The 21132-nt window shown below is 45.0% G+C and overlaps 1 protein-coding gene across 2 annotated transcripts in view; it reads right to left on the bottom strand.

Moving 5' to 3' along the window:
• The window catches only part of bmpr2a (bone morphogenetic protein receptor, type II a (serine/threonine kinase)), a 69564-nt gene that overhangs the window by 39432 nt on the left and 9000 nt on the right, over positions 1 to 21132 (bottom strand). For both annotated transcript variants that reach the window (XM_063217464.1, XM_063217465.1), the window contains exons 2-3: positions 8210 to 8389; positions 5463 to 5642 (exon numbers count right to left, since the gene is read on the bottom strand). In XM_063217464.1, the coding sequence (XP_063073534.1) occupies positions 5463 to 5642; positions 8210 to 8389 (360 nt within the window). The remainder of the gene's footprint in view (positions 1 to 5462; positions 5643 to 8209; positions 8390 to 21132) is intronic.

Raw genomic sequence — 21132 nt, 5'->3', positions numbered from 1 at the left:
GCCAGAGGGACCCTGACTGGCCAAAAGTGAAAAACTGTAGAATTGTGACAAGATGCAATATTGAAAAAAAAATCATCTGTGGTGTTGAGTACAGTTGGTAGTCATGTTATCCTTAATTCCTACCTCGTAATTATGACACTGTATATGTAAATTTGTCATGAAATTTGCCTTCCAGGGGGGCTCACAGCAAACTGTAGCCTAGGGGCCCCAGGCCATCTTAATCAGGCCCTGCTCATCTACCCTGTCATTCGTCTACTCCCTCGCTTTCCTTTTTAAAACATTGTCACGCAGGCAGGCAGGCAGCCTTCCCTTCCCTTCCTGCTGTTCACGTTTCGTCTTCTCCTCTTAAATTCCGATCCCTTCCCCTCTTTTCACCAGTGTTGCCAGATTGGGCGGTTACCTGCCCGAATTGGGCTGCTTGGGATGGCCGTCTACGGGGAAAAATGGGCAATTTTTTTCTGCCGTTTTATGCCCATAGAGATCAATGCAATTTGTTGAAATTGGGTGGAATTTAGCGCATTTTGACGTTTTTTTTTTCAGAACCTTTTGGGCGGGATTTGATCAGACACATCTGGCAACACTGCTCTTCACATGCCCTCCTTCCTTCACACGACTCATTTTCAACTCAACTCAACGTTTTTTCTCTCTCTACATCTTTTTTTTCTGATACCGCTCTCCTGTTCTTTCACTCGCTAATTTTATCTTTTTTGCTCTTTTCGCTCCTTTTTTGACATTTTCATGCAGGCTGCTCCTGCTGTTCAAGAAGCCAGGCTTTCTTTTCAGCCTCATTCAGGTTTGGAATATAAGCATGTGAGATACAATAGAGAGAGAGAGAGAGAGAGAGAGAGAGAGAGAGAGAGAGAGAGAGAGAGAGAGAGAGAGAGAGAGAGAGAGAGAGAGAGAAAAAGAGAGAGAAAAGGGAGTGAAGATAATCCGGTGTTGAAAGAGTGACTCACATATTTCTCTCTTTGCCATTCTCTCTATCGTTTATCACTCTCCCCTTCACTCCTCCACACTCACAAAAAACAAAACCAACAAAACTCAAACTGCTGAAGGGCAGCCATTTCCTGTCCTGTCATTTTTCGACAGCGTGCACTAAAGCCATCTACTGTATATGGCCATATGCATTAATCAGCTGGGCATCTCTATCCAGTGGTGGAACAGCTGCACACAGGGCCCCAGGGCAAAATAGATATAGGGTCCCCCCCATACAGGGCTACTAAGGTCAGAATAGGTCAAATCAAGTCAAGTCAAATCACATTAACTGGTATAGCCCATTTCATACGCAGGAAGGCAACCTGTGAATGTGCTTCACAGACTACAAAAAATAAAACAATGCAAAGATAAAGTGGTAAAAAAACAATCTAAGCATGGCGTTCTCTGACCACCAAAACTGGAGCGTCCTGGGCCCTGAGCCCTGGGCCCTGGCCCACCTCACACTGCTCGACTCCTGCCATGACACAGTGATATGTGGCCGCAGTGTTGGCCTTTGTCTTCTAAAGCACCTATACTACCACATGTTTACGAGCGCATTTTACCAAGACAGCACAGCTACACAGTTTTTCTAGAGATGTCTCTAAATCATGGCAACAGACTGGTGCGTTAAAGACGAGAACTGGAATCTTGCAGTGCATCACATGAGCTGAGACATAAACAAACATGGACACATACACACTCTCTCTCTCTCTCTCTCTCTCTCTCTCTCTCTCTCTCTCTCTCTCTCTCTCTCTCTCTCTCTCTCTCTCTCTCTCTCTCTCTCTCTCTCTCTCTCTCTCTCTCTCTCTCTCTCTCTCTCTCTCTCTCCCATATGCAGTACACACAGGTAGATTAACAGGGTTTGGGGATGTTTGCGGATATAACAGACCAATAAAGGGATTTTAAAAGTCTGTCTGTCTGTCTGTCTGTCTGTCTGTCTGTCTGTCTGTCTGTCTGTCTGTCTGTCTGTCTGTCTGTCTGTCTGTCTGTCTGTCTGTCTGTCTGTCTGTCTGTCTGTCTGTCTGTCTCTCTCTCTCTCTCTCTCTCTCTCTCTCTCTCTCTCTCTCTCTCTCAATTCAATTCAATTCAATTCAATTCAAAAGTGCTTTATTGGCATGACAAAAGAAACTTTGTATTGCCAAAGCATGGTACATAACATATATAAGACAACAATAAGAGGAACAGTAAGACATAATAAAATTATACCGTGTGTGTGTGTGTGTGTGTGTGTGTGTGTGTTCGTTGTGTGTGTGTGTGTGTGTGTGTGTGTGTGTGTGTCTGTGTGTCTGTGTGTGCATGTAGAGTGTGTGTGTGTGCACGCATGTCTCAGTTTGTTTGTGTGTGTTTGTGTGTGTTTCCGTGTGCATGCGTGGGTGCACGCGTATGTCCATCCACAGTCTTTGAGTGTGTTTCCGTGAGTATTCCAGCACATAAACATAAGGTATTTAAAGAATACATATAATATACAGTATGTAGGTATATCACTCATTGTCCCTCTGTTGGTGGCATGTGAAAATGTATTGGGCTGACAAGAAACAACTCAGTTCTTGTTCACCCATGATAAATGGGAGTTTGTTCTGGGTTGGGAGGGAAGTGAAATTTGGGTGTTTCTGCTCGAATTTTTGGAAGAACATTTCACGGATATTTTTAAATTTGTTGCATTCGGTTAGGAAGTGAAGCTCGGTTTCAACAATATTGTCAGTGCATTGTCTGCAAAAACGTTCTTCTCTGGGGAGCCAGTCTTTTTTATGTCGGCCGGTTTCAATGGCCAGGCGGTGTTCACTGAGTCTGTATTTCGTCAATATTTTTCTGAAGATAGGGTCTTTGATTTCAGTTAGGTAGTTTGCAAGTGCATACTCTCTGTTTAGGGATAGATAGCATTGCATCTTGCTTTGTGTTTTGGTTTTCAATTGCCAATATTGATAATAGTTGTTTTTCAAGTATAAGAAAATTTGGTTTAGTGGAGTATGTTGTGTAATTTGGATCTGGTCTTGCAGGCCTGTAGAGTGTGGAGGTGTTAGTGGGAAGGGATAGCAGTGGACCTGGTTGTTATGTGGGGTGGTGATTTTGCTCAGCTCTTGGTTTTGCAAGGCTTTGTGACATAAAGAGTGTGGGTCACTTAATTTGAGGTGCTTCCAGAATTTAATTGATCTTTTCTGAATGTTGATAATAAGAGGGTATCGGCCTAGTTCTGCCCTGCATGCATTATTTGTTGTGTGTCGGTGGACTTTTAGGATGGTTTTGCAGAATTCCACATGCAGGTTCTCAATTGGATGCTTTTCCCATTTATCAAATTCCTGATTTGTGAGTGGACCCCACACTTCACTGCCATATAAGGCTATTGGTTCTATCACCGATGAGAATATTTTGAGCCAAATTTGGATTGGAATTTCAAAGGGTACTTGACTTTTTATGGCATATAGAGCCCTGCGTGCCTTGTCTTTCAGTTCATTCACTGCCTTATTGAAACATCCATTATAATTGATTCTGAGGCCTAAGTATGTGTAGTCTGTGACATGTTCAATTGTTTGTGGTCCTAAAGTAAATGTATTTTGTCTTCCATGGTATTTGGAACCTTTCTGAAATATCATTATTTTGGTTTTGTTGTTGTTCACTGCCAGGGCCCAGGTCTGGCAGAAATTTTGGAGGAGCCCAAGCTGCATTTGGAGTCCATTTGCTGTTGGTGAGAGAAGGACTAGATCATCTGCAAACAGCAGGAATTTGGCGTCAATGTTGTTCAGAGTGGGTCCTGTGGTGGTTGACATTTCTAGGATGGTCGCCAGCTCATTTATATATAAATTAAACAAAGTTGGGCTTAGAGGGCAACCTTGCCTCACGCCGCACTCTTGGGGGATATAATCTGTTCTTTTAGATCCAATTTTGATGGCACACTTAGCTCCTGAGTACATGGATTTTATAATATCATATGCTTTTCCCCCTACACCATTTTTCATTAATGTGTAGAATAATCCGTTGTGCCAAATGGTATCAAAAGCGGTTTTAAAGTCTACGAAACAAGAGAATAATTTGTTTCTGTTGTGGGTGTATTTTTCGATTAATGTGTGTAGGGTGTAAATATGATGAGTGGTGCGATGATTTGGTAAGAATCCGATCTGGCTTTTGCTCAAGATATTGTGCTTCATAAGGAAGTCCGTGAGCCGTGAATTAATAATATTACACAATAACTTCCCCAGGTTGCTGTTAACGCTGATGCCTCTGTAATTTTTAGGGTCAAATTTGTCTCCGTTTTTGTAGATTGGTGTAACTAATCCATGGTTCCAGATGTCAGGGAAATAACCCACACTCAGGACTAAGTTGAATAGTTTGAGAATAGCCCATCTAAATTTTTCACTCATACATTTTAGCATTTCATTTAAAATGCAGTCAGGCCCGTATGCTTTCTTTGACTTTAATTTGTTGATATGAGTGAGTAGGTCCTGTTCAGTGATTGGGAAGTCAAGTGGGTTTTGGTAGTCTTTGATTGTGTTTTCCAGATCATGCAGTTTGTGGATTATGTCATTTTGGTTCTTGTTTTGGTCAGATTGAACATTCTTGAATAGAGTTTTGAAATGATTAGTCCAGATGTCTCCATCTTGAATTACCATTTCTTGGTGTTTAGATTTTTTAAAATGATTCCAATTGTCCCAAAATGTATTTGTTTGTATTGACGCCTCAATCAGTGCCAGCTGGTTTTGTGTGTACTGAGCTTTCTTGTTTCTGAGTGTGCGTTTGTATAGTCTCAATGTCTCACAATATAGATGTCGAATTGATGTGTCATTTGGATCTCTATGTTTCTGGTTGGATAATTTGCGAATTTCTTTTCTTAATGACTGGCATTCGGCGTCAAACCAGCTGTCTTCCTTTTCAACTTTGGGTTTGGTCCTTAATCTCTTTAATTTGGCCTTTTCTGCTGTTTTTTCAAATATTAAGCCAATTGTTTCCACAGCCTGGTTGACACCCTCTGTACTTAAGGTATATGGAGTGTCTAGAAAGGTTTCCAGGAGAGCTTGGATGTGTTGGGTTCCTGTTGCTTTTATAAATTCTTCGTTACTGTTTTCAGCCCATCTGTATGACTTTTTAAAGTGAAACAGCTTACTGGGCTGTGATTTTAGGGTGTTGTTTTCTGACATTTTTATGAATATTGTGAGTTGGCTGTGATCTGATAGGGGTGATAGTGGTTTGACAGTGAATGCTCTAATTGACATAGGGTCTATGTCAGTTATGACATAGTCTACTGTGCTATTCCCAAGAGGTGAGCAAAATGTGTGTTTTCCAAATGTGTCTCCTCTAATCCTACCGTTGGCGACATACAGACCCAGGCTACGGCAGATTTGTAAAAGTTCCTTCCCATGTCTGTTTACAACTGGATCACAATTTTCTCTCTCTCTCTCTCTCTCTCTCTCTCCCTCTCTCTCTCTCTCTCTCTCTCTCTCTCTGTCTCTCTCCCTCTCCTATACAGTGCATGTACACTACAGTACTGTACTCACGTAGGGGCTGTACGGTGGTGGGCGTGGGCTCTGGGAAGTCCTCCGTGAAGTTGAGGTTGCACATGTCCCGGTTGCAGCAGCAGAACCTGAAGCTGGCGTTCTGCATGGGGGACTGGGCAGACGTCACCAGGCAGTGGTCATCATCGCAGTCCGAGTGCTCGTTGTTCTGAGTCCAGCAGCCTGAGGTGGGCAGAGGAGAGACGAGAGTAGAGGAGAGAGGGGGGAGGAAAAGAGAGAGAGAGAATTTTTGAATTTTTCACAAACATTTTAATACACATCAAATTTACAATTCCATTTTAAAAACAGCCTGACCTCAATAAATAAAGAAAAACAAAAATCATCTCAAACAAAAAAGTGATTAAAAGCGACCTCATCATCCAAAACTGTGCACAATGCACCATCACAACCCCATTTCTCCTCAGAGAGAGAGAAAAGAGGAGAGAGAAAGAGAGAGAGGGGGGGGGGAGCGGAGCAGATGACAGGGAGATGCAAATAAAAGGAGAGGGAAAACAGCAGTGTGTGTGAAGAGAAGAGAAGAGAAGAGAAGAGAAGAGAAGAGAAGAGAAGAGAAGAGAAGAGAAGAGAAGAGAAGAGAAGAGAAGAGGAGAGGAGAGGAGAGGAGAGGAGAGGAGAGGAGAGGAGAAGGAAGCAGCGTTGTTGGAGAGAAATATAAGGAAAAATGGATGAGAGAATAGACAAAAGGAGACCAGTCTGAAACAGCTCTGCATCTGTCCATCTGGCAGTGTGTGTGTGTGTGTGTGTGTGTGTGTGTGTGTGTGTGTGTGTGTGTGTGGTAGCCAACTGACTGTCAGTCGAAAAAGAAAAAAATAATGATAGAGAATTGTGTGTGTGTGTGTGTGTGTGTGTGTGTGTGTGTGTGTGTGTGTGTGTGTGTGTGTGTGTGTGTGTGTGTGTGAGAGCGCATGTGTGTTTGTGTTTGTGTGTGTGCGCGCGATTATGTGTGTGTGTGTGTGTGTGTGTGTGTGTGTGTGTGTGTGTGTGTGTGTGTGTGTGTGTGTGTGTGTGTGTGTGTGTGTGTGTGTGTGTGTGTGTGTGTGTGTAAACTGTGTGCTTCTGTTGTGTCCTGTATTCCATCACTGTAACACTGCTCTGTTCTTGCTGTTGCCATGACTCATCTGTCTGTGTGTGACTCTGTGTGCCCACTCTGATCTTGTACAAGGACACCACAGGACAAACGACAGGTGTGTGTTTGTGTGCGTTATCACATAGACATACTGTATGTGTGTGTTTGGTGTGTTAGGTGTGAATGTGCGCGTGCCTGTCTGTGTGTACCCTATTTGTGGCCATTGCTGGTTCTGCTGCTATAGACACGAGAATGTGTGTGTGTGTGTGTGTGTGTGTGTGTGTGTGTGTGTGTGTGTGTGTGTGTGTGTGTGTGTGTGTGTGTGTGTGTGTGTGTGTGTGTGTGTGTGTGTGTGAGTGTGTGTGTGTTTAATATGTTTAGTGTGTATGTATGTATCTACTAGAGCATGACACAGGAGTGGATTTTCACTCCCGTCCCATCCCGGTTCCAGAAAAAATATCCCATCCCGTCCCAATCCTGCCCACTCCCACTCAAAATCAACCCCAATCCCGTTTCGTAAAAAAAAAACAAGGCTTTTTTTGTTTGTTTTTTAAAGAAAAAATAAGCGGCATTCCCGCTCAAGTTAATTTTATTCCCGCTCCTGACCGCTCCCAGTCATCTTTATTCCCGCTTCTGCCCGCTCCCGTTCATCTTTAAAATTTTGACTCCTATCCCATGGGAATAACGCAGGACCCCACGGGAATTCCTGAAAAATGTCATCCTCTAGTATTTACCTTGCTTGACTAGTCTCAGGGCGTGCTGGTTGATCTGCCACAGGCCGTAGCACATGAGAACATGTGTGTGTGTGTTTAACATGTTGAGTGTGTGTGTGTTAGGGATGGTACAAACCGCACCGAAAACCGAAACCGTACAATTCACACACATACCGAACCGAACCGTGCAATCCGTGGCAAACCGCAATTCATGTACTGCCCAGAAAAATATGTAAAACAGAGATTCTAGGAGTATCTTATCCAGTCTCTCTGATTAAAACATTAGCGTATGAGACCAATCAGAGGATGACACAATTAAAATCACACCATTTTCACATTATAAGCCTATACAAACCATATGTAGGAGATTTAGTGATAAGTCCAATTCTATTAGCCAATTGAAAGAGGGCATTTCGAACGTTCAGACAGCGCACATCAGCTGACGACAGTTTAAGTTCAAGCACAAGAGGCAGTTCTCAGACACATGCAAAAGTTCAAATTCAACTTGCATCACTTTATAACTACAGTTATATAAATTTTGCTTAATATTCCCAGTGCACCATTTATCATGAATTAAAAAGAACTGAAAACCGTGACCTTGACACCGTGATATGAACCGAACCGTGAATTTTGTGAACCGTACCACCCGTAGTGTGTGTGTGTGTGTGTGTGTGTGTGTGTGTTTGTGAGTGTGTGTGAGTGTATGTGTGTGTGTGTGTGTCTGTGTCTGTGTCTGTGTGTGTGTGTGTGTGTGTGTGTGTCTGTGTCTGTGTCTGTATTATCTACCTTGTTTGACGAGGTGCAGGCCGTGCTGATTGCGCTGCCACAGGCCGTAGCACATGAGAACGTGTGTGTGTTTAACATGTTTAGTGTGTGTGTGTGTGTGTGTGTGTGTGTGTGTGTGTGTGTGTGTGTGTGTGTTTAACATGTTTAGTGTGCATATGATCTACCTTGTTTGACGAGGCGCAGGCCGTGCTGGTTGCGCTGCCACAGGCCGTAGCACATGCCCCCGGGGTTGCAGCGGATGGTGGAGTTGTCCAGGAAGACGCGGCCTTCTGGGCCCCCGATGCGACCCGCCACGTCCTCATGCTTCTCCGCAAATGCACACTCACGCTCCTCACTCTGGGCCGCTGTGGAGAGGGGAAGAGAGGAAGAGAGGAAGAGCAGAGGGAGAGAGTTAGTAGGAGTATTTTATTCACACTCCTCACTCTGGCCAGCTGTGGAGAGATTGTTTTGATTTTTTAAATACCAATTTAGGTACATTACACTCCATAGAAATTGACACCTGGCACGCGGGGCAAGAAGGGAGGAACCCTCTCCTTCACAACATCTTAACAACTTGAAAATGAGTCTACTACCATCATAAATTTCCCAGAGTCCCTTGTCCACACACCAGTTATCTTCAATCAAAGATGACTCAACACCCACCTGGAATCACTACATCATGCCCAATTAAACTAAATTCTATTGATTGGCCACAAGTCTGCAGAAAAGATATGGCCACAAGTCTGCAGAAAAGCCCACTCAAATGTTCTTTTTACCCTTTTTTTACCCAGACGGTCATCCTAAGGAGCCCGAGTGGGCGGGAAACAGTCTGCCAACACTGTGCCACTTTTTGTGTCATGATAATCAATTACATTTATGGCAATTGATAACAAAGGATGAACAATCAATCCTTACTTATTACAGTATGTATAAAAAGTACATTGGCTATTTGCTCACATTGGGATATTTGCCTCTGCGACCACTGTTGTTAAAAATATGTGAAACATTCTTACTGGCCCGTAACGGTAGGGACACATAGGAGGCAAAGCGAGCGAGGCGAGAGAGGCGAAATTCACTGACAGCTCAACCGTCATCAGGTCGTCGCGGCGAATCAAATGGAATGGAACAGTTATGTTGTTGATTTGATTGGGCCGCGGCAGGCAAATTCGCTCCTCATTTGCATAACATTAAACTTTCTTTAATAATTTCGCTTCGCCTTCGCTCCAGTTCGCTTGCTTTCGCTTGCCTTCGCCTCTCTCATAGGAATGAATGGCGAAGTTCGCTTTGCTTGGCCAAATTCGCGTCTATGTGTCCCTACCGTAACACAACAAAACAGCTGGACTGCTTTTCTGGTAGGCTGTCAAATGATATAGTAGTGGTAGCAAGAGGAGAGGAGGAAATGAGGAGAGGAGAGGAGAGGAGAGGAGAGGAGAGGAGAGGAGAGGAGAGGAGAGGAGAGGAGAGGACAGGAGAGGAGAGAAAAGGAGAGGAGAGGAGAGGCCATAAGAGGAGTGGAGGAAGAAGAGTAGAAGAAGCAGAAAGGAAAGAAAAGGAAAAGAAAGGAAAGGAAAGGAAAGGAAAGGAAAGGAAAGGAAAGGAGAGAAGAGGAGCTGAGGTGACAGCTAAAAGAGGAGTGGAGGAGGAAGAGTAGAAGAAGCAGAAAGAAAAGTAAGGAAAGGATGAAATAGAGAGTAAGAGGAAAGGAGAGAAGAAAAGAGAGAGGGGGTTTAATGACAGCAAATGAGAAGAGAGAGAGAGAGAGAGAGAGAGAGAGAGACAGAGAGAGACAGACAGAGAGAGAGAGAGAGAGAGAGAGAGAGAGAGAGAAAGTAAATGAAACAACTACAGGGAGAGCAGAGTGGAGAGAGAGACTATAATGATTTAAAAGAGAAAGTGAGAAGAAAGAGAGGAGTGTTAAGCAAACGAGAGGGGAGAGAGAAAATAACAGGGTGCCAGACTGAACCGCGAAGAAGAGACAAAGAGAGAAAGAAAAACAAAAAACAAAATGATAATCTTTCCATCCGTCTCTCTCCAGAGATGAAAGATTCTCTCTCTCTCTCTCTCTCTCTCGCTCTCTCTCGCTCTCTCTCGCTCTCTCTCCTCTCTCTCTCTGCTGTTGTTTACACCCAAACACCAGGACCGACTGAGCGCAGTAAAATATATCCACAGAGACAAATATGCACACACACACACACACACACACACACACACACACACACACACACACACACACACACACACACACACACACACACACACACACACACACACACACACACATGCACACACACACACACACGCTAAAATGTATCCATAGAGACACATCTACACACAAACATATACGTAGCTAGTACACACACAAACAACACTCACAAGCACCCAACCCACCGGGGAAGACAAGCTGGCAAAAACACAATTCACTCACACTGCCCCTGCAGCAAACACACACAACGCACCACACCACACGACACACTCAGAGCATTCTTAGACACACACGCACGCACGCACGCACGCACGCACACGCACACACACACACACCATTAACAGTAGATGCAACACCACAGACACATCACAGACAGACACACACCCTCACACTACTACATTACACCATACAGCACACAGAGACACACCACACTTACAGCACATACACCGCCACACGCACAACCCACACACAGCACCACACACTTTACACAGCAGGGGTGTAAAAAATAATCGAAATGTATGTATCGGCGCATTGATCCTACTGCCAACAATCGAATAGAATCGAATCGAATCGTATCTTATCGTGGGTCATTCTTAAGTATCGAAAATAATCGAATCGCTGGGCCCTGTCCAATGCCCAAGATCCATAACATAATAGAAGTAGAAAAGTAATTGAAAACAATTTAATTGAATCGAATCGTATCGTATCGTAGGGAATTCTTAAGCATCGAAAACAATTGAATCCCTGCTGTAGCCTCTTACTGCAGCTGGGGTCGCCGGCGACCCTATTCACTTGCTGAAAATGCATAACTACGTCATAACAACATTGCTATGACATTGCTTACAGAGAGCCATAGTGCTGCGCTAAGGTGTTAAGAAATCGATGCCGTATCGTATGGTCACGGAGCCTGTGATTTACACCCCTAATACACAGCACATAGAGCTGCACTCTGGCACCATACTGCCACTGTGGCACCATATTGATAATGACACACACACACTCTAACACCAGCATGCTAACAGCTACGGACACTCACACAGTGCTTGACAACAAACACCTACTACACCACCTTGACTAGGTCACTTCCTCGAAAAGATTTTGTATTGTGAATATAATTTCTAAAGTTGCTTCACCAATAACGTTAAGTTTTAGGGGTCTTTCATATCTTATTTCAAATGAAACGGTACAGAACATAGCATTTCCAAATCCAATGATGATTGTCATGATACTGGCCAACACCTTGCTTGACTAACACAAATTCTGCAGGGTAACACTGCTCAGCGCAATACAGCCGCAAGACGACATACATCAGAATGCAATGCATATCTATGGGGCCTGTGTTGCCATCGCAAACTATGGGTGGGTATTGGCAAGGGGTTCACGATTCCATGCACATCACAGTACACAAGCCACGATGCGATACTATCACGATGCATTGCAATACATTGCGATTCATTGCGATATAATTACTTTGGTAAATGTGTGAAAATACAGCATACTAACCATTTGCTGTGTAGCATTCATAATTCAATTAATCTGGTACAACATAAATATTATCTACTCACACATAACCAGGGGCACATTCAAGACAGTGTTTTTTTATACTTTTTTAAATTATTATTTAATAATCGTGTAAATAAGTATCACGATACATGGTCCTGAATCAATTCAGTATATCATCAAAATCAGTATAACGATGTATTGTTAAGCTTACACCCCCTTACATTGCATTGTTACACCCCCTTACAATTTCTATAGCAAACCCAGGGCTCATGTCTCATGCTACTGTGAGGGTCTTGTTAACAGTAGCCTACATTAGTGGTTTTAGGGACCCCTGGAGGTCCACGGTGTGTAGCCAGGGCGTTTGTGGAAAAGTATGTCACAACGTGTAGGCTCACATTGAAGAAAAATGAAAACAGATCATTTAAGTTTCCACGTAGCCCCCACTGTTGCATAAAAAAGGTACTTTAAATTTGGGGTGCGATCATGAAGGGGGTCCCTTGGCAAAATCTCTGCTCCCTTTGGGGTCCCCTATCAGGAAAAGTTTGAGAATCCTTGGCCTACTAACATCACACATACCCATCCACTTTTAACAAGACACTCTTCTACCACTCACACCACACCATTGACAAGAGAGTCTACTCATAGCAAACACACCACATACACACCACACACAAACACACACACACACATACACACAAACACACTCACACAAGCACACACACGCACACGCACACTCACACACACTACACGCACAAACACAAACACACACACACACTCACACACACCACACCATTAACACGACAAGCCTACCCAGAGCAAACGTACCACACACACACCCACACCCACACCCACACAGACACACACTACACACGCACACACACTACAAACGCACACTACAGACACACACACAGCTGCTGCAGCCAGATTTTGTGGGAGAGAAGAGAAGAGAGAGTGCAGTGAGAGGTTAGCCGTGCTTTCGTATCAATATTGTAATGATGATATTGATGTGTAGCCAGCCCAGCACTAGACAGTAGAGAGTAGAGTGTTTCACTCTCTCTGACAGTACAGCGTGTGGAGCTCAAGCTAGCAGTAGCAGCGATCTGCAGTGCAGTAGCACAGCAGGCTAGTCCATAGCAGAGCACAGCCATCTAACCCTTGGTGGTGTGTGTGTGTGTGTGTGTGTGTGTGTGTGTGTGTGTGTGTGTGTGTGTGTGTGTGTGTGTGTGTGTGTGTGTGTGTGTGTGTGTGTGTGTGTGTGTGTGTGTGTGTGTGTGTGTGAGTGTGTGTGTGTGCATCTATACTGAAGTCTGCACTGTGGCTGTGTGTCAGAGAGAGGGCATGGCACAGCAGTCCATAGCATAGCACAGTGAACTAACCTTGGTTCATACCCTCTAAATGTGTGTGTGTGTGTGTGTGTGTGTGTGTGTGTGTGTGTGTGTGTGTGTGTGTGTGTGTGTGTGTGTGTGTGTGTGTGTGTGTGTCTGTGTGTGTGTCTGTGTTTGTGTGTGTCTGTGTGTGTCATCTCTATTGAAGTCTGTATGTGTGTGTGTGTGAGAGAGAAGGAAAGGGTGGCATGGCAGTCCTCAGCGAAGCTCAGCTACAGTAGTTTCTGATACAAACTCCCTTGTCCATGATGTACAGAAACAGAATACAGATACATCGCCCAGCTGTGGAACGCAATGTTGATATCAATTCCACTACGTTCCATTGAAAATATACAGTATCTCAGTATCCCACTAAAATCGCAGAGGCTGATTCCAATGGTTTGCAATGGAGTGTGGTGATTAGGGCTGGGCGGTATACCGTTAAAAAAACATGATAACTGTTTTCACCTACACAAGGCTCACTTTTTGATGAGAGAAGGTGATTTTTAAAGATTTTATTCCAAAAAAGTAATTAAAATAGAAATGGAGATTCAGCATTTTATCTTATTTTTAAATTTAATTTCAGCCTTTTCTTCAGAAACATTCAGATGTAGGGGAAAATCTCTGCTTATGAAAAAAATCGTGCAGAGAACCGTGATATTAGTTTTCATCAAGAAAACCGTGATACGCATTTTTTTCCAGAACCGCCCAGCCCTAGTGGTGATGCACAGCAGAGCAGTGTTAGGGAATATTAGACATCACACTAGAACACATCCATACCACAGGGGGGCGCCGGCCAGCCTCTGGGTCTCGGGGCCTATAAGGGTCATAGGCCACAGGCTCACTCTAGCAGAGACACTCCAGCAGAGAAAACGTCCATAGAAATGAACAGGGCGATTCGTAACACAAATATGGTGTGCGCTTGCTCATCTCCCACCTTTCTGGCAAGAAGGGCCAATTGCCTACTGTGCTGTGCTGTGCTGTCATTGATCCAATCATCTTGCACGCAAATGCTGCTCATGTGCAGTTGAAAAATATAGAGAAATAGCTGCCCGAAGTAGCTGCCTACTAGAGGCCTCACCAAGATGGCCGCCAAGTGGAGGGACTTATGCAGACAGACTTTGACATCGGTGCCTGGGAAGGACCGAATTTCTGTGACCAGAATGACATTGACCAAGTCGTAAAATATTAATAAAGGCCCTGTGTGCTGTCATAGTGGTGTAGTACTATGGTAGTAGTCACGTTTTTTCAGTGACTACTACAGCATACCACTGGTGAGACGATGTGCATTAAAGGGGCTTCACCCTTTTGAAAAATATCTTGATAATAAATATCACAATAGAAACACTGAGGGTGGGGGGAAGAGGGGTGCTGTTGTTCGAGTCCGGCCCAGTTCATATCCCAGCTCTACCCCGTCTCTCTCTCACAACCATTTCCTGTCTCCTCTCATACTGTCCTGTCATAATAAAGCCCAAAAAATACATTAAAAAAAGTAAACACAGAGGGTGATTGTGGACCTAGCAGTGGTCTACAGCAGTGTTTCTCAACAGGGGTGCCAGGGCACCCTAGGGTGCCGCGGAAACGTGGCTGATGAATAAATGATGTAATATAATACATATTTGTCTAAATTGATAAGTTAATGCTAGTCAGTGGAATCTTTCATCTGCCATTTGAAGTAAACATCTGCCACAATAAAGTAAATATAGGTCGCCCCAGTCAGCTGCAACTTCGAACGTAGGTCGTGTGACGTCTCCAAATGTGCTACTTTTCTAAGCTTGTGTGTGGTATCGGATGCGATGCCATGTTACAGCTTGTTGGTTTGGGGTGCCTTGAAATTCTTTATGAATTGAAAGGGTGCCTCGCCTTAAAAAAGATTGAGAAACACTGGTCTACAGAACAGTATGGCATGGCAGTAGAGTGAGTCCGCAGCAGATCATTCTCCAAGCGGTCCACTGCTAAGCTAACCTTGGCACTCTGTGCCTCTCTCTTTCGCCCACGGTTGGTTGGCTGGCTGGCCCTCAGGATCTGGCCACAGCCACTCCACTCCACTCCACTCCAATGGCCAGCTTCCTCTACATGTTTACGTAATGACTTGGCTTTTTTGTGCGCCTTTTTTTTTTGGAAGGGACAATGTGTACTTTCTCCTCCTCCATTCACCTCCTACTTTTGCTTTAAACGTGAGAGTGAAATGTTAAGGCTGGCTACATGACTAAATACACAGTTTAAGGCACTTTTTAAGGCACAGTATTTATTAGGCACTTGGCCATTGCTGGAACTAGTTACAGTTGCAATACAAACAAATGCATGCAAACATATACAATTGCAATGCAAACTAATGCTAAATATATTTTTTAAAATTAAGCACTAGGCCATCGCTGGAATTAGTTACAATTGCAATACAAACAAATGCATGCAAATATTTACAACTGCAATGCAAACTAGTGCATGCAAACATGTATGTGAAACACAAAGAAGAACATGTAGACACACAGAGATATGCACACCCACGCACACATATGTCCAAGAAACAACACAGACAGAATCCATTAAGCTAGATAACGATGTAAGTTACACATAATTACACACACACACACACACACACACACACACACACACACACACACACACACACACACACGCACACGCACACGCAAACACACACACACACATACATATTCCCGATTTGCTTGGTAAGTGGCACCTAGATACAAAGGCATGCCTCTCGTAGGACCACTTGCAGAAAAAGAGAGCGAAGGGGGAGGGAGAGGGAGGGAGAGGGAGGGAGAGAGAGGGGGGTAGCAAGATAGAGATACAGAGGGAGAGGGACAGAGAGAGTGTGAGAGAGATGGCAAGAGAGACAGAGAGAGCGAGAAAGAGTGAGAGAGAGAGGGAGAGAGAGAGAGAGAGAGAGAGAGAGAGAGAGAGAGAGAGAGAGAGAGAGAGAGAGAGAGAGAGAGAGAGAGAGAGAGAGAGAGAGCGCATGAGAGAGAGAGAGAGATAGCAAGAGAGATATTTAATGAATGGATATAATAATGAGAAGCTGGTCAGAGGGAGTAGAGACAGAGGGAGGCCGCCAGTCAGCCAGTCAGCCACCCAGAGGACATCTTAACATGCTGATGCTGAACACAGATACAAAGATGAACGGAGGAGCGGAGGACAGAGATAGCAGGAAAAGAGGAACCCAGGGAGTCATAAAGAGAGAGAGTGAGAGTGAGAGAGCAAGAGCGAGAGCAAGAGAGAGGACAGACAGGCAGGCATGCAGGAAGACAGACACACAGACACACATACACACAGACAGACAGAGACCAAGAAAGGAACATTGTGTGGGAGATAGAAATGGACGGAGAGAGACACACAAATGGGAAGAGTATGTGGGAAACCGAGAGGAGAGAAAAGGAGAGAATGCACAGAAGGAAAGCACATGCCCGTCCTGACTGTACAACAGATAAGATAAGATCAAACTGAGAAGGGAAGGGCAGTCATGGCAGGCAGGAAAGACACAACATACCATACATACAGTAAACATGCACGCACACACACACACACACACACACACACACATACACGCAAACATACTGTGCATGCACGCAGAAACGCACGCACACGTGCACACATCACAAAGAGAGAGTTAAAAGTATAGAGAAGGGCTAAAGGGCCGTACACACACATCGCTGCTATTTACTAGCTTCTCGCTTGCTCGCCTACTCGCCTCTCTTTCATGGAACGTTCACTGAAAGTTCCCGCGGCTTTAACTGCCAATGAACAGGCGAGAAGTATCGAACTCTGCCTTCCAATTGGTTACTCGCTTACTCGCCTCGCTAGAAGATCAAATATTTCATATATAACTCTCCGTCCATATCACATTGCTTGTACAGTACTCGCCTACTCACAGGAACACATTGACATTCTATTGAGTTAATTCGCTGAGCGAGTAACTAGCAGCGACGTGTGTGTACGGCCCTTAAGAGTGGAATAGGTGCTGCAGACTTGAGGCATGAGAAGGAGAGAGGGAGAGAAAGACAGATAGAGAGAGATGGGAGGGATGAGAGTCAGAGAGAGAGATGGAGAGGAGAAAAATGAGAGTCAGACAGAGAGAGACGGAGAGGGAAAAAAATCAGAGTCAGAGAGAGAGAGAGAGAGAGAGAGAGAGAGAGAGAGAGAGAGAGAGAGAGAGAGCAGGAGAAAGGGAGAAAAGGAGAAAAGACAGGGAGCATCTCCAGCCAACAGCCCTCCAAAATATCCCAGCTAGCAGCTCCAGCTCTTTCTGCAATGTCAAATTAAGGCCTCCAAAACTACAGCTTCAACACACACATGCACACACGCACGCATGCACGCACGCACGCACGCACGCACACACACGCAGACAGACACAGACACAAATAGAATTCCCTCGCAAAATAAACAGGCTTTCCAATAAACAAATAAGCAATGAGGCTGGCTTGTTCACGACTGGCTTGCTCTGGCTTGGTCACGAAACGGCGGTTTGGGCAGTACACACACACACACACACACGCACGCACGCACGCACACACACACACACACACACACACACACACACACACGCACGTACGCACATACACACACACACACACACACACACACACACACACACACACAATTTCAGCACGCCAAAGTCCTCCACTACTGAGAGAAGAGGACCCCCCCCCCAGAGTAACCGGAAGAGAGTGAGTGCGTGCGTGCGTGCGTGCGTGCGTGTGTGTGTGGGCTGGCTCTGAGCAGGGTGCTAATTTTTAGGACCTGACTCGCAGGAGAGGTCTCTGGTTGCCCACGCAGTCAGGCAGCAAGACCGGCAGAGATGCGGGCAGTGTGTGGTGATGCATGCGTGCGCGCGTGTGAGTGTGTGCATGTGTGTGTGTGCACTAGCTAGGACCGGAGCAGCAGGCTTTGGGACAGGGCCCAGTCAGTGACATCACCACAGTACCAGCACTACTCTACTCTACCTACCTCAGATCAAAGAGCCGCCCGCCAGCACGTACACACAGCTTCCCTTCCCTAATAGGGCATGCTCAATGCCCTCACTACGGCCAGTCTGCCCTTACGGAGCATGCTCTGTGCCCTCACTCCAGCCAGTCTACCCTTTACTGAGCACACATGCACACAAATCGATGCAGCCCACATAACGCATTTCTAACCGGAATGCGTCGTGATTTTTCAGTGTGCCGCTGTTTGGTTTTGATTGTTTTTGAGCAGTCACAAATGCAGGTCCGGTGTCTCATTTGACTCTGTACACATCACAACACCACACTACACCACCACTGCAATCGTATTGGAAGTCCCTTCAGAATCTATCCAACAAACTCGCACCCAGGGTGGCCAGATGAGACTGAGGATTTCCAGCCCAAGTAAATGCTCAAAAACTGTCTAGAGGCACTAAATCCCGCCCAATTAGAACCAAATTCTACTGGTTTCTATGGCCATAAATGGCCCTTTTTGTAAGTTACGCCCTAACGGCAATCCTAAACAGCCCAATTGGGTGGGAAACAGCCCAATCGGGCAACACTGCTCACACCTTATTTTTGGTTTGTGGGAGAGCTGGTGGTGGTCACTCCGTCTGGTCTGCCCCTGACTGGGCACGCTCAGTGCCCTCACTGACTCCGACCTGCCAACCCTGCAGTGGGCATGCTCAATGCCCTCACTCCTCCCCACCCCTCCTGCTCACCACACAGGTTCTGCAAAAACAGCCCACCACGCCAGCCAGGCTGAGAGACGACACTTGGAATTTATCAATGGAAATTTCATACGATCATGATTACAAAATATTGTATTTTAGTTGTAAACATGTACAAATTCACAAACAAAGACAGAAACATGCTATGTGGCAAAATGTGGCACGAGCCAATGTGATAAACAATAGTCTGTCTACTACAATGTCTGCTATTCCTCCTGACCTGGAAAGAGGGATTTGCTGACAATCCCAAAATAGTCAACACCCCCACTCCTACACCCCCCTCTCCCTCCATACCCCCAGCCCCTTCTCCTTCTCCATTCTGGCCTCCCTCTCTCCCTCTCTCTCTCTCTTCTTAATCTGTCCATCAGACCATCCCAATTCTCCATCTGTTCCCGTCTTCTCTGCTGAGCATGCTGTGTTTTCGTTTCGTGAATGTTAAATAAGGATTTCCAAAATTCATTTTCATTTTCGGGAAGGGAAAAGCAGATGCTTATTTTCATATTCAAGAGCAAACATGCTTAAATTAATCGAAAAAATGAAAAGTCCCCAACAGAAAGGAGAGAGAAAAAGAATTCCTGCAAAATCCTGTCAGCTTGTTTTGACTTTCATTTAGCATAAGTGACTGACTGTGGTTAGGCTTACTGTGCCCAAAACTGGACAGTCCACATTGCAGTCACATGTCTGCTGCTGAAAGAACCAAGCGACGCATCAAACATGTCAGCATGGTATAATTGCTAGCCTACTTTGTCTCCTCTTCTGTTTCTCTCTCTCTCTCTCTCTCTCTCTCTCTCTCTCTCTCTCTCTCTCTCTCTCTCTCTCTCTCTCTCTCTCTCTCACACACACACACACACACACACACACTAAATGCTTACCTAGTACTTGATCCCAGACAGAAATGCGCCCACGCAATGTCAAGTGCTCAATACTGTGACACATTACTGAGGCGTCTTCAAACACAGACAATCGTGCGTAAACACACACACACACACATACAAACACACACACACATACACACACACACACACACACACACTCTTCAGTAATCCTTCCTGCCTCCGAGGCACAAAGACGTAATTTAACGTTCTCAGACAGCAAAGAAATGTGTCGCCAACTCAAAAGAATCACACACGTACGCACACGCACACAAACAAACAAAAAGAAATACCAACGTGACGTGGGACTGGAGGCTTTGAACAGCAGCCAAACTAGCCTAGCTGTTGTTCCTATTTATTTGTTTACAGTAACTTATACAGAAGCGGAAAAGGGAGAATGTAGTAAACAAACTCACAATCTACATGCCCATATCCATATAAAAAATGCAGTCTTAATGCAACACATAGAGAGTATTCTTGGGGCCAAATAAACTCTATAGCAGTGGTTCTCAACCTTTTTTGAACACACACCCCCTTGACCTCAGCATAAGCCTCCCAACGCCTCCTTGACTTCATCATAAGCCTACCAACGCCCCCATTAGTATTGAAAAATAAAATAGACTAACGCAATCCCATGGGAACTTCTCCTTCTCAATGCCCCCCTCGGGCTCCCTAATGCCTCCTGGGGGGCTGTAACACCCCTGTTGAGAAACACTACTCTATAAGATGTCAAATTGACTCCCTTGAGTGTTGCATTGCCCATGCATGTTGTACTGTGCACAAGTTCAGAGTGGAGTTTGGAATTCCATTCAGGCAGAACCGGTGTCATGCCAACGCCAGTAGCTAGCTAATCTCTTCTATCGCATGATAGGGATTCGAGCCGTCACCCACATCAAGACTAGAGTGCGACAGTGGCACAGTCATACAGGAAACAGATCTGAGTGACACGCCGCGCTGTACGGATTTGGATTTGTGGCCGCCGTCAACTGGAGGCGGAATTGGAAGTCGAAAATCAGACAGTTCCGGCATCTGATCTGACATCTGAAACATTCCAGACCGAGCTGCTTGCATTCAGTCTTTCAATGCACACAAAGAAACAGCTAGGGAGTGGGAGACAACTAGACCAGACAGACAGACAGACAGACAGACAGACATAGAGGCAGACAGACAGACAGACAGACAGACAGAGGCAGACATAGACAGACAGACAGATCTAGACATTAGACCGTGAGATACAGACAGACAGACTGACCAAGACATAGACATAGACATAGACACAGACACAGACATAGAGACAGACAGAGAGACAGACAGACAGACCAAGACATAGAGACAGACAGACAGATCTAGACATAGACATATATAGAGAGAGAGACAGACAGACAATCGAAGACATAGACATAGACAGACAGAGACAGACAGACTAAGATATAGAGACAGAGACAGACAGAGACTGACAGTTAGACAAACCAAGACA

Source organism: Engraulis encrasicolus, chromosome 15 (assembly GCF_034702125.1).
Source record: "Engraulis encrasicolus isolate BLACKSEA-1 chromosome 15, IST_EnEncr_1.0, whole genome shotgun sequence".
NCBI lineage: Eukaryota > Metazoa > Chordata > Actinopteri > Clupeiformes > Engraulidae > Engraulis > Engraulis encrasicolus.
This window is presented reverse-complemented; position numbering and strand designations above follow the sequence as displayed.